At 37.9% G+C, this 13,615-nt stretch overlaps 1 protein-coding gene across 1 annotated transcript in view; it reads left to right on the top strand.

The window, feature by feature from the left end:
• The window catches only part of zfpm1 (zinc finger protein, FOG family member 1), a 174,760-nt gene that overhangs the window by 85,049 nt on the left and 76,096 nt on the right, over window positions 1-13,615 (top strand). The window contains exon 3 of the mRNA XM_051952037.1: window positions 6,206-6,358. Coding sequence (XP_051807997.1) covers window positions 6,206-6,358 — 153 coding nt within the window. The remainder of the gene's footprint in view (window positions 1-6,205; window positions 6,359-13,615) is intronic.

Below are 13,615 nucleotides of genomic sequence, written 5' to 3'. Positions count from 1 at the left end.
ATAAAAAGAAGCTAAACACATAGCTAAATTAATACAAAAAATAGCTAAATGCACAGCTATGGCCATTAAAAGATACTAACTACACATTTTAAGTTATAGAGGAAGCTAGCTACACAGCTAAAGTTATAGAAAGATGCTAACTACACAGCTAAAGTCATTAAAGAAACTAGCAGCGTGGCAAAGTCATAGATGAAGCTAACAACAAAGCTAAGGTTATAAAAAGAAGCTAAACACATAGCTAAATTAATACAAAAAATAGCTAAATGCACATCTATGACCATTAAAAGATAGTAACTACACATTTTAAGTTATAGAGGAAGCTAGCTGCACAGCTAAAGTCATAGAAAGATGCTAACTACACAGCTAAAGTTATAGAAAGATGCTAACTACACAGCTAAAGTCATAGAAAGATGCTAACTACACAGCTAAAGTCATAGAAAGATGCTAACTACACAGCTAAAGTTATAGAAAGATGCTAGCTACAGAGCTAAAGTTATAGAAAGATGCTAACTACACAGCTAAAGTCACAGAGGAAGGTAACTACACCGATAAAATCATAGAAAGCAGCGATCAGTGCAGCTTAAGTGGGATGGTTAGAAGCAGAGTGGGCTAACTCACAACCCCGGTAAAGCGTTAAAGTGGCGCTTCGAATGTTGGACCGCTCTTGAAAACACTAAACTTTGAACCCATTTTTGTCAAAAGTTACAGAACGAGGGTCAGACCACTCTGCTTCCAAACCCTTCTCACATTCCCAAGTAGTTTATTGCTTTGGACGGCTTTCAGATCTGTTTCTCACTCAATAAATTGGACTGAATCTAATTTTTCTTGCAGATTAGTCAGAAAAAATGAAAATCTTGTGAGTTTGTAGCTATCAGTTGACTGTTCAGTGACTGAATTTGAGATGTTTTTCAATTGTAAACTGGACTTTAATCATAGTTGCACTAAAATGCGCCATAATCTGCAGCCTCCAAAAACCAGCATTGGGTTGTGTTTTACTCATGGATGGCCGAAAGTTTTAATTATGCAACACTAACTGTACTGGTAAGCAATCATCTAATTCATTGATTAACCTTTAGATACACTTTTTGTCCAGATTAACTGCAGTTGAATAGTTTAAAGAGTAAACTGGTTTGCCAGTTTACTCTGCAGTACAATCACTGTATGTGAAAAAAAAATGTATTTCCGTTGGTACTAACCACAAGTTTCTAAGTCATACAGTTTCCCACCGTCATGGTTCTGATATTACCAGATTGCAGACAATCACCTCCACGCAGTTATGAAGATAGATCTCTACTGCCAGCATTTTATGGTGAGATAAATGTAAAAACAGGACAGCTCCACAATATAAAAGCGAAATTTTCATCCATATAGAAGCTACAATATAAAAAACTGTTAGTATCCTCATGTAAAATGGTGGAAAAGACTGTTCTGGAAGGAGCTACATGTCTGGATAAACCGAAGAATGATCAAGATAGGAGTTTAAATGTGGCGGTGGTGACGTTAGAGCTCATAACTGGGGGAGCTTTTAGAATATTTCACCGCTGTGTCAGCTGAAATGTTCTGTTTTCTAGGCCTGTGATGTGTTCCTGTGCAGTAGAATTGATTCTAAAAGTGAGAAGTTACTAATCTGGTTCCATGCAGGCAGTTTTTGAGTCACCCTTGTCCTGCTGATGATGTAAGAGCGAGAGATGTTGGGGTCAGATAGCCGGTCTGATGTAACTATTAATCTAATCTCGCTAATCACGAGCGCTAATAGGGAGGGACGAGCAGCGCGATCAAACGGCCGATAGTAGCCGCTCAGCCAAAGTTCAGGGTTCGCGTATCTCCTGGACGCTTTCAGATTGACGCTCACGCAGGTCCGTCCACGTGCACAGGGGCTTTGATCAGCCTCGGTAATCAGTCTGATCGATGGCAGTAATATCAGCGCTGATTAGAGAACGCTGCAGCCTCAGAGACTGCTGAAGGCGACGGTTTCAGATGGAGGAGGAAGAAAAAAAGACGTTCAGATGATGGATATCTGGAGTAGAAAGATCAAAAAACAAGGTGGAGACGTTTCGTTTGTCGATCCGCAGAAAGAAAAACAACAACCAGGCACACATTTATCTGCATTTAGACTTAAAAATGAATGTTTGTGGGCCTTTTAAGGACTTTAAGACCTGGATTTAACAGATAAACAACAACCAGACATTTATTCACATTTACACTCTAAAAATTAATGTCTGGAAGTTTCTGAACCGTTTACGGACTACGTAAAGACTTAGATTTAGCAAAAAAACAACTACACACGTGGACAAAATTGTTGGTACCCCTCAGTTAAAGAAGGAAAAACCCACAATTCTCACTGAAATCACTTGAAACTCACAAAAGTAACAATAAATAAAAATTTATTGAAAATGAAATAATCAAAAACAGCCATCACTTTTGAATTGTTGATTAACATAATTATTTAAAAAAACAAACTCATGAAACAGGCCTGGACAAAAATGATGGTACCTCTATAAAAGATTGAAAACTATTTGACCAGAGTGACATGATTAACTCAGGTGTGTCATTTAATTGACATCACAGGTGTTTCCAAACTCATAATCAGTCAGTCTGCCTATTTAAAGGGAGACAAGTAGTCACCCTGCTGTTTGGTGAAAAGGTGTGTACCACACTGAACATGGACAACAGAAAGCGAAGGAGAGAATTGTCCCAGGACATCCGAAAAAAAATGATAGACAGACATCTTAAAGGTAAAGGCTATAAGACCATCTCTAAACAGCTTGAAGTTCCTGTGACAACAGTGGCTCATATTATTCAGAAGTTCAAGACCCACGGGACAGTAGCCAACCTCCCTGGACGTGGCCGCAAGAGGAAAATTGATGACAAATTGAAGAGACGGATCGTTTGAATTGTATCCAAAGAGCCCAGAGCAACCTCCAAAGAAATTAAAGGTGAACTCCAAGGCCAAGGTACATCAGTGTCAGATCGCACCATTCGTCGATGTTTGAGCCAAAGTGGACTTCATGGGAGACGACCAAGGAGGACACCACTGCTGAAAAAAACTCATAAAAAAGCCAGACTGGAATTTGCAAAAATGCATGTTGACAAGCCACAAAGCTTCTGGGAGAATGTCCTTTGGACAGATGAGACCAAACTGGAGCTTTTTGGTAAGGCACATCAACTCTATGTTCATAGACTCAAAAACCAAGCATACGAAGAAAAGAACACTGTCCCTACGGTGAAACATGGAGGAGGCTGAGTAATGTTTTGGGGCTGCTTTGCTGCATCTGGCACAGGGTGTCTTGAAAGTGTGCAAGGTACGATGAAATCTGAAGACTATCAAGGCATTCTGGAGAGAAATGTGCTGCCTAGTGTCAGAAAGCTTGGTCTCAGTCGCAGGTCATGGGTCTTCCAACAGGACAACGATCCAAAACACACAGCCAAAAACACCCAAGAATGGCTGAGAGAAAAGCGTTGGACTATTCTAAAGTGGCCTTCTATGAGCCCAGATCTGAATCCCATTGAACATATGTGGAAGGAGCTGAAACATGCCATTTGGAGAAGACACCCATCAAACCTGAGACAACTGGAGCTGTTTGCTCATGAGGAGTGGGCCAAAATACCTGTTGACAGCTGCAGAACGCTCATTGACAAATACAGAAATCGTTTAATTGCAGTGATTGCCTCAAAAGGTTGTGCAACAAAATATTAAGTTATGGGTACCATCATTTTTGTCCAGCCCTATTTCATTAGTTTGTTTTTTTTAAATAATTATGTTAATCAACAATTCAAAAGTGATGGCTGATTTTGATTATTTAATTTTCAATAAATTTTTATTTATTGTTACTTTTGTGAGTTTCAAGTGATTTCAGTGAGAATTGTGGGTTTTTCCTTCTTTAACTGAGGGGTACCAACAATTTTGTCCACGTGTGTATGCACACATTTATCTGCATTTAGACTTAAAAATGAATGTTTGTAGACTCTTTATGGACGATGAAAAGACTTGGATTTAACAGAAAAACAACCAGGCACACATTTACACTTAAAATTTAATATTTGGAAGTTTCTGGACCCTTTATGGCCTACATAAAGACCTGCATTTAATAGAAAAACAACAACTAGGCACACATTTATTCACATTTACATTAAAAATTAATGTTTGTGGACCCTTTAAGGACTTTGTTAAGACCTGGATTTAACAGATAAACAACAACCAGACATTAATTCACATTTACACTCTAAAAATTAATGTCTGGAAGTTTCGGAACCCTTTACGGACTACGTAATGACTTAGATTTAGCAAAAAAAAACAACAACTATGCACACATTTATTCACATTTACGCTAAAAATTTATGTTTGCGGACTCTTTAAAGACTTTTTAAGACCTGAATTTAACAGAGAAACAACAACTGTGAGGTGGGATGGATTATCTCAGCAAAGGAGAAGTGCTCACTATCACAGATTTAGACAGATTTGTGAACAATATTTGAGAGAAATGGTGATATTGTGTATGTGGAAAAAGTTTTAGAGCTTTGAGTTCATCTCATAAAAAATGGGAGGAAAAACAAAAGTGTTGTTTATATTTTTGTTGAGTGTAGAAACTACCGTTGGTTGGCTTAGAGTGGCAGTTGTGCTTTTTAAAAAATATTTATGTATATTATTTGTTCAAAATGGATATACTGCTGAAAAAAGAAACATCTTTTTAAGTTCCGACGATTTCTAATTGAGTTGTGTTGATGCTTGTCGAGTACGAAAAATCGAATAACCGCCAGAATAATCAATAGAACACTCGATTATTAAAATAATCGATAGCCGCAGCCCTACAATGCACATACGTTTCAGAAGTTGGATATTTCTGAATTGCAAATAATGTTTTTTAAACAGATTTCAGGAAATATTCTAATAATTCGAGATGCTAGACTTCGTACTGTTATGAGCTATAAGCAAAAATCATCAAATTAGGACAAAAAACAGACTTAAAATGTTTCACTTTATACCTAATGAGTCTAAAATATGCAAAGGGTTGTGATTTTGGAGTAAATAATGAAAACAAATTCACTTTTTCATGATGTTATTGAGATGCACGAGTAAATACTGAGGGAAAGTCATGCTATTTGTCCTCAGTTTGTGCTATCTGTGTTACTGTGTTTAAATTCACTTTGCTAAATGAAACAACCACCTGCTGAAGCTGTAAATCACAGGTTTCATCATGATAACATATCATATGAAATCTTTAATTGACTTTTTGTCTATCGCAAAATCTGCAAAAAAAGGAGTTTCTTATTCAATTAAGGGGCCTGCAGTCGATATAAATAAGCTAAGAAACAACAATAAAAGCACATTAACACAATAAGTTTCATTTATATTCTCAATTTACTAAAAGCAACCAAAGTTTGGGTTCACTATTTATTCCTAATCGTTGATAAACAACCAAAATTAAATCATGAATATGAAATTAAATGAAAAAACAATCTGTTCTCTGTAAAAACAATTAAAATAAACCTGTTGTTGGTGATGCAGCACCACATTACTCATATTTACCTTGTTATCTATTTAAGAGCTTTTCTTTGTTGACCTTTTATTATAAAAAATATAATTAAAAACAAAACTAAAAAGTTTTCTATTACAGCTGGACACATTTAAGGAGGATTTTTGAGTAAATATTTGTTAATACTTAGCATTTACACAATATATTTTTGCAAAATATTTCTAAAGAAACTAATTTCTGACAACTAACAAGGTGACTAGTGAACCCAAACTTCTAAGTGCGCTTCCAGGAATATTTCTAATTCGAAAATTACAATTTCAGCGCAAAGAAATCCACATACTCTCATTTCATAATATAGCACTGCTGGATAGCTAACGTTAGCACTGCAGTAAAAACTTAAAATGATTTTTAGACCAATTTTGAGTTTTTGAAATTGTGTAGATATGTTAAGATAACGAAAGAGACTTGTGATACGAAACTTTAAGGTGAACAAACAAGCTAATTTTATTGAATTATCTGAACTTAAGTCAACTACCGCAGAAATTTGAGTTTAAATTTCACACAATATTAAGTTGATGCAACATTATTATTATTCTAAGCAATATTTGCAGCTTAAATAGTTAATTTAAATCTGTATATTAGATTTAGTTTTAATTAAGTCCACACGCAGGAGGTTTCAATCAGTGACAACTGTATGTTTTAAATGTGATTTTGTGTTTTGTTGTTTGCAGAACCGAGGACGCAGGACTCTGGAGGAGGAGGAGGAGGAGAAGGCCCAGAGGATGAAGATGGCGAAGGGGAGGAGCAACCTGCAACTCACAGCGGTGGTGAGGAGGAAGAGGAAGGAGAGGAAGAGGAGGAGGTGTTACAGTGGAGAGGTCCAGGTCAGTAAACGCTCTCATAACATGCTAAAATGTACATTTACACCCAAATTAACAGCAGTTATTTGCACAAAACTGACATTTCTAGTGTGAAAGTTACCTCAGAAGCACTTTCTGAGCTTTATCAGTCAATTTCTAATTGAAATAGTTGAGGGAACATGCAGGAAATCCACCAAACCTTCTTCATAGAGACGTTTTCCCATGTCTCAGTCTGTGGTTGCGCAACATTTATTTGGCCTTTCATCACTATTTGTTGCTGAATTCCACAGTCTCTGGTGGAAACATCACCGCTGCTCTCTTTCTGTGTTCACATCCTTTATTTACTGGTAGCTCTGGGGCCTCCCCACCTCTTTTTTTAGTAGTGACCCACCATGCGTGCTGATGATGTAAAGATTAACAGCAATATTTAAATCAGAAAATGTGTTGACTTGGTCTTTTTCTGGAGGTCGCTCTTCAGTGGCTGAACATCAGACAGGTGCGTGACCACAAGTTGTGCTGAAAACGGTCCAACAAAAAGTGTTCTGATGTCAGATTTACTCAACTTGAAACTAAATGATTTTATCTAAGTGGACTGTTTTCTGTGAAACTGAGACACGGTTTGGTCCAGTTCTACTGCAGCGGTAAAAAGAATGTAGAAATAGCATGATAATAATTGTTTATTTACAAAAAAAAATGGTTGATGCTAGAGGTACGGACCCGTACCTGTAGCATCTGTACTAGAGGTACGGACCCGTTAAGGTCACTGAAGAGCTGGCGATGGTTAACTACTATTTGCTGCACATTACAGGCAGTTTATATGAATGACTTTGACGGCGAACATTGTATAATTTAACCAAAAATACACCGTCTCCTCTCACACTTTACGTAGACAATGTAATTTTTACGCTTTTAGACGCCGTGTCTAAATTGTTTGAAGTCCAGTTCCTATTAATTAGTTTACCGCGTTCAGTGGTGGAAGCGGCTGACGAACTCCATTGCAAATGTTCCCATTTAATTTCGGACGCTAATTTACAAGATAAAGTTAAAGATGTCGAATATGAAACAAACACTCGTGAATGGTGAGGAGCAGCTCTTTCATTCGGCATGAATTAAAAAAACCCACAAACTCGATTTACTGTGATATTGTGAGATTTGTTTGTGGTTATGTAACTTAGCCATTCAACAGAGTCCGCTAACATTAAAGTGACTGGCGTGCAGTGTCTGTGTTGACAGACGTAGAAAATACATCAGGGTTTTGTTTAGGTTGTTAATATGTAATAGTCTGTCGCTACTTTTGAAGGTAAAAAAATACTTATAGTTTGCTGGCTGTTAGTTCCGCCATTCATTCCGCAGATTCACCTCGAATCACGGAAGCACCTTCATCAGCGTCGCCGACTCATTAATATTTATGTCCGTCGGATTACCAGCCAATCACGAAGCGCGTTCATCAGCCGGCTCATTAATATTTATGTACGGCTCATTAATATTAAGGGAAAGTGCCCTATCCGTAGGCCACAGGCTACGGATACGGGTCCGTATCTGTAGACACTACCAAAAAAAATCATAGTTCAACTTCCTGATTCTTACTTTCATATATAATGCCTTGAAATCCTGAAAAAGAAGTTTGAGCTGTTAACATTACACCACAATAAAATAAATAGAAAATGTTTAAAGACCAAAGAGATCCAAAAATACAGCCAGACACAGAATTTCAGTATAAAAGCTCAAAAAATGGTGCAAAACACCAAGAAACGATTTACAGAATAAGAGCAAAAAGAAAAAAATTGAAGCTGCAAAATTAACAGTAATTTCATCGTAATGCGAATAAATAAGTACGAGTTACCAAGTTCAGCAAGATTCATAACAGTGACTGCAGCTTTAAAGGCTAACACTGTTAGCCTAGCATGCTACAGCTAATAGACAGTTGGGAAAATAGTAATAATAAGAACTATTTTTATAGTACCACTTTAAAAACAATTACAAAGTGCTCTGAATATAGTTTCACCCTAGAAAGTCAGTCATTCCAAAGAGACAGGAGAGAAAAAAAAGGCCTAAGATGGTAAAAAAAAAATACAGAATTTCAAAATAAAAGCTCCACAAATGCCACATTTTTTCCACATTAAGATCAAATGCATAAGAGCAAAAAAAAGACCTAATGTGTAAAATTTAATTTCAACCAATGAAAGAGTTAACATCATGGCAAAAAAGACCAGAGACGACAAAAGATACAGAATTTCAAAATAAAACCACCAAAATGCCACTTTTTGTCTTTTTCTTCAAGGTATTTTAAAGTATTTTATCTTAAAATGTTGAAAAAATTTAAAATTGCGATTAAAATGTTCATAAAAGAATAAAAGGGTTAGGTTACCATGATGTCGTACGAGATTCATAACAATTTCTGCAGCTTTAAAGGCTAGCACTGTTAGCCTAGCATGCTACAGCTAATTGACAGCAACTGCTGCGCTGCTAAAGCCTCCCTGGTGAAACTAGAAGTTGTAGAGTTTCTGTTCCAGGATGCTTTGCATACAAAATGAGACCTTCTTAGTTGATTTGATGTTAGCTTTAGCTGTCAAAAGTGTGCTGTAGCTCATCATATGTCCTTAATGAAGCATTAGAGCGTGCACTGCTTTGTTTGAATAACCTTTATTGAGCTGCGAGCAGACACAGATGGCGGGGAAATGTCAGGCTGTAGCAGTAATGATAATGATAACTTTATTTTCATACAACTGTTTGAAAAACACATTTACAAAGTGCTTTGAAGACAGTTTAATTCAAGAAAGTTGGCTATTTCAAAGAAACGGGAAAGAATCCGCCCAAGACAGTAAAAATACAGAGTTTCAATATAAAAGCACCAAAAATGCTGCTTATTTCTACACAGTAACATAAAATACATGTTATAAGAGGAAAGGAAAAAGACAAAAGTGTAAAATTATGTTTAAAAAGAATAAAAGAGTTAGCATGATGTCGTACAAGATCAATGACAATAACTGCAGCTTTAAAGGCTAACACTGTTAGCCTAGCATGCTACAGCTAATAGACATCAACTGGTGCTCTGCTAAACTTCCCTGGTGGAACTAGAAGCTGTAGAGTTTCTGTTCCAGGATGCTTTCTGTACATGACGAGACCTTCTCAGTTGACCTGATGTTAGCTTTAGCTGTCAGAGGTGTTTTGTAGCTCATCATATGCTCTGAAGTGGGTGATTTCTGGCTGATTTTTACGTCCAGACTTTTCTTTCTGCGTCCATCTTGCAGGAGATGTGAGCCTGACAGGCCGGGAGAGGAAATTTATTCAAGTCCTAACAAAATAAAAAAATACAAAAAAAACAACCACCACCCTCACACACACACACAGACACACGGCTAAGAGAAGATAACAAGTAAATCGCCATAATTTTATTATTTATTTCCTCTCTTATCGAGGTTTGTTTGGTTTATTTATTTCTCTCTGTCTGTTGTCTTCAATGAGTTAAACAATGCAAGAAGATTACCGCACTATCTCACATTATTTTCCTTTTCAAGCTGCGCACGTTTTATGTGTGTGTGCGTGAGTGTTTGTGTGTTTTAATTCGTGCGCCGGGGAAAGAGAGGATGTGTTCATTATCGTCCTGTCCCAGCCTTGTCCCTTTAACAGTAATTGGAGCGATATTAATTGCTGCGCGGTGGCTGGTTGATGGTAGCACCATGATGCTGCACTGATACCGTCCCCTTTTTTTTCCCCGTCCTCTCTCCTCCTCACAAACTAACTGCCGGGTGAGTGATGGGGGAGGAGGATGGGGGAGGAAGGGGGTGAGAGAGTAAGGGAGAGAGATAGCCCCTCTATCAGCTCCGGAGCAGGCGCTGTCTTTATCAGGAGCACGATTGGCAAAAAGGAAACTTTGACCGGTCTGAATTTTTCTCTTATCGTCGAGCTCCCCCTTTCCTCCCCCGTCCTCCCTCCCTCCCTCCCTCCCTCCCTCCCTCCATCCATCCACCTTCTCCTCCTCTGGTCTCTCCATCACCGCTAACAGCCACCTCCTCCCTAACATCCCTCCCCTCATTGTTTCGTCTCGGTGTCACTGCAGGGCCGGAGCCGGAGTCGGCCGGCTAACGTGGCTCCCGTTTCCACGTTACGACCAGAAAGAATATAAAAATGGAGTTTATCTCCTCTGGGAGCGTTGGCATTCCTCTCACTCCTGTTGCCTTTTTGGAGTTTTGGAGCTTTTGGAGCTTTTAATCTGCATGAGGTGTGCTTTGAGGCCTGAATATTTACTCGCGCATCTCAAAAAATCGTGAGAAAGCACATTTGTTTCTCATAATTTACTCCAAAATCCTAAACTTTCATATTTTCTAGACTCAGTAGGCATAAAGTGCGACATTTAAAGCCTTTGCTTTTGTCTTCATTGGCTGATTTTTTTTTTTTGCTTATAGCTTGTAAAAATCCAAAACCAGTATGTCAAATTATTAGAATATGTTCTAAAATCCATTAAAAAAACAACAAAAAAAAACAGAACTTGCCGACAAACATGTCCAACTTCTGAAAAGTGTGTTCATTTTAGGGCTGCAGCTATTGATTATTTTATTTTAATAAGTGAGTATTCTGTTGATCATTCCGGTGGTTAATGGATTTTTCGTATTCGGCAAACATCAACACAACTCAATTAGAAGCCATCATACCTCGAAAAGATATTTTTTGTTATTAAAGTCCATGTCGCTGGATAGCAGCCTTCAGCTCGTCCAAAACGATAAACTTTCATATATTCTACACTCGGTAGGCATAAAGTGAGACATTTCAAGCCTTTGTTTCTGTTGTCATTTGATTATTATTTTTTGCTTGTTGCTCAAAACATCTGAAATAGATATCTCCAATTATTATTATATTTCATAAATTCCATCAAAAAAAAACAAACAGGATTTGCAACACAGAAAGGTCCAACTTCTGGAAAGTATGTTCATTTTAGGACTTCATCTGTCAATTATATTTAATAGTCGAGTATTTTGTCCATTATTTTATCCATTATCGAGTAATCGGATGTCTCCATCTCCAGTTTGCATTCTGTGCTTGGCATTTCAGCATCAAAAGTGAAAGTAACCGTCCAGGCGGTCATCATGCATATATAGTGGATTAAACAAAGCCTCGAGGCATTTTAGTAATCAAAGTATCAGCCCCAGTTCATTTATATACTCAATACTTTTACTTTACTGTGAATTTCTTCACCAGACATGGAAGCGATTAGCCTGAGGTGTTATTAAAGTCCATGTTGCTGGATAGCAGCCTTCAGCTCGTCCAAAATGATAAACTTTCATATATTCTACACTCAGTAGGCATAAAGTGAGACATTTCAAGCCTTTGCTTTTGTCGTCATTAGATGATTTTTGCTTATAGCTCGTAAAAATCCGAACTCCGGTATCTGAAATTGTTAGAATATTTCCTGATTATTCCATTAAAAAAACAGGAAATGTCCAAGTTCTTAAAAGTATGTTCATTTTACGGCTTCAGCTATCGGTTGTGTTTAATAGTTGAGTATTCTTTTGATTATTGTGGCAATTAATTGAGGGTTACAGCATCAAAAACCTGTACTACAAATTACTGCCACCAGGCATGGAAGTGATAAGTCCAAAGATGTTCTGTAATCCCATGTTGCTTGGTATCGTCCATGTTTCTGTTCAGATGAGTTGGTCAAGCACAGTAACACCATTTGGTTTCTAGTTTTGGCTCCGTGTGCAGGAGATCGGTCCTGGTAGGAAAGAAAATTGGCATCTTTATAAATCTGGACAGCAGCTGGAAGCATGAAGTGCTTTACAATTTCCAGGTAGACGTTGCGTTGACTTTAGATTTAATGAAATACGGTGGAGCTACGCCAACACGTGACTGTTGTGCAAAACTTTTAGCAAAATTCTACACGTCTCCTTTAAAACTTCACCAGAAATAAACCGTCTGCAGAAACCAGATCCTGCAAAAAAACCCAAAAAGTCCTCGTAACAACTGAGAAGCCGCGACTGGTTCAGCTGAGATCAACAGTAAAATGTTCAGTTTTCAGGTTGAACTGCTGGCAGTGTTTCTACAGAGAGAATGAGAGGAAAATTAAAGCTACTGGATGAATAAATAAATGCAGCATGGCTCAGAAACGGTGAACAGAGGAGAGAGTTGTTGGAGATACATTCAGCATGGAGAAACATCTTCCTACTGATGATGAAAATAAGGTTGCAGAGGCTATAAAAATGTAAATAATTAAATATATTGCCACCAGATTGAGTAGCAGCTGTGGTGTTGTTGCTGAATCCAGTTTATTTCAGAGGTTTTTCAGGGTTTTTGTGTTTCCGTAGAGGTGCAGGACTTTATATCGCAGAGAAAAATGAACCACAGTGAAGAAAAACGCGACAAGAACAGAAAAACACCCAGAAACTCATAATGCACCGGTCAGCTACAGGTTTTTCTTGTTGCAGCTCAGTTTTTGAGTCTTTAGTTTGCTTCCCTGCAGTCTATTCTCATTTCTTTCGTCTTGTTTTCACCTCTCCTGCTTCATTTCTTACTACTTTCTTCACCTCAGTCACACTACCTCCTTCCAATCCCGCCTCCATCTCGCCTGACGGTGAAAAACCCGCCTCATAAACGGCCATGTTCCAGTCCCAGACCGCGTAGTATCTGCACACATCTGTTAGTTCCAAACTTCTCCCAGTCTGCTGTCTAAATTCATTAAATATTAATCTGCTAATTACATTTCAGAGGCTAAAAAAATACGAATTGTCTGAAATACAGTAATTCCTAGATATGAAAATTTTAATTTCCCTTTCTGGGCACAGTTTGTGTTCTAACCTCCCGATAGGAATCTCTTAATTTATTCAAATATTTTATTCAAATCAGCCTTTGTTGCCGTCATTACAGACTGATATTCACATGAAACGGGGGGGAAAACAACAACAGAGCGTTTTAATTCATCCTCTGCCTGGCTTTTTCTTCCTGCTTAGAGATAATACAATTCATTACTGGACACGACGTTTTCCTCTCGCACGTTTGACACGCTGTGTAATGAGTTGTTTACATGTCAGTCTGAGTAAGTTCCTCAGTCGTAGATGATAGTCCGAGCGATTCTTTTGGTTTGTTTTTGGCTTTTTCTTTGCCTCCCCTTCTCCAGCAGCGGCTATCAAAGCTTTGTGGCTTCCATTGATATGAAAAAAAAAAACATTAAAAATAAAGCGATGATAACTGCGCATGGATTAGAGGCTTCAGCAATTTTCACTTTCTTTAAAACAATCGAGATGCGGCCCGTGTGACGGTCTGACGAGGAGGGAAGTCTAGGTGGGA

The sequence above is a fragment of the Acanthochromis polyacanthus genome, chromosome 8 (genome assembly GCF_021347895.1).
Source record: "Acanthochromis polyacanthus isolate Apoly-LR-REF ecotype Palm Island chromosome 8, KAUST_Apoly_ChrSc, whole genome shotgun sequence".
NCBI classification, from domain to species: domain Eukaryota; kingdom Metazoa; phylum Chordata; class Actinopteri; family Pomacentridae; genus Acanthochromis; species Acanthochromis polyacanthus.
Note: the sequence above shows the minus strand (reverse complement) of the source record. Positions and strands in the feature narration are given on the sequence as shown.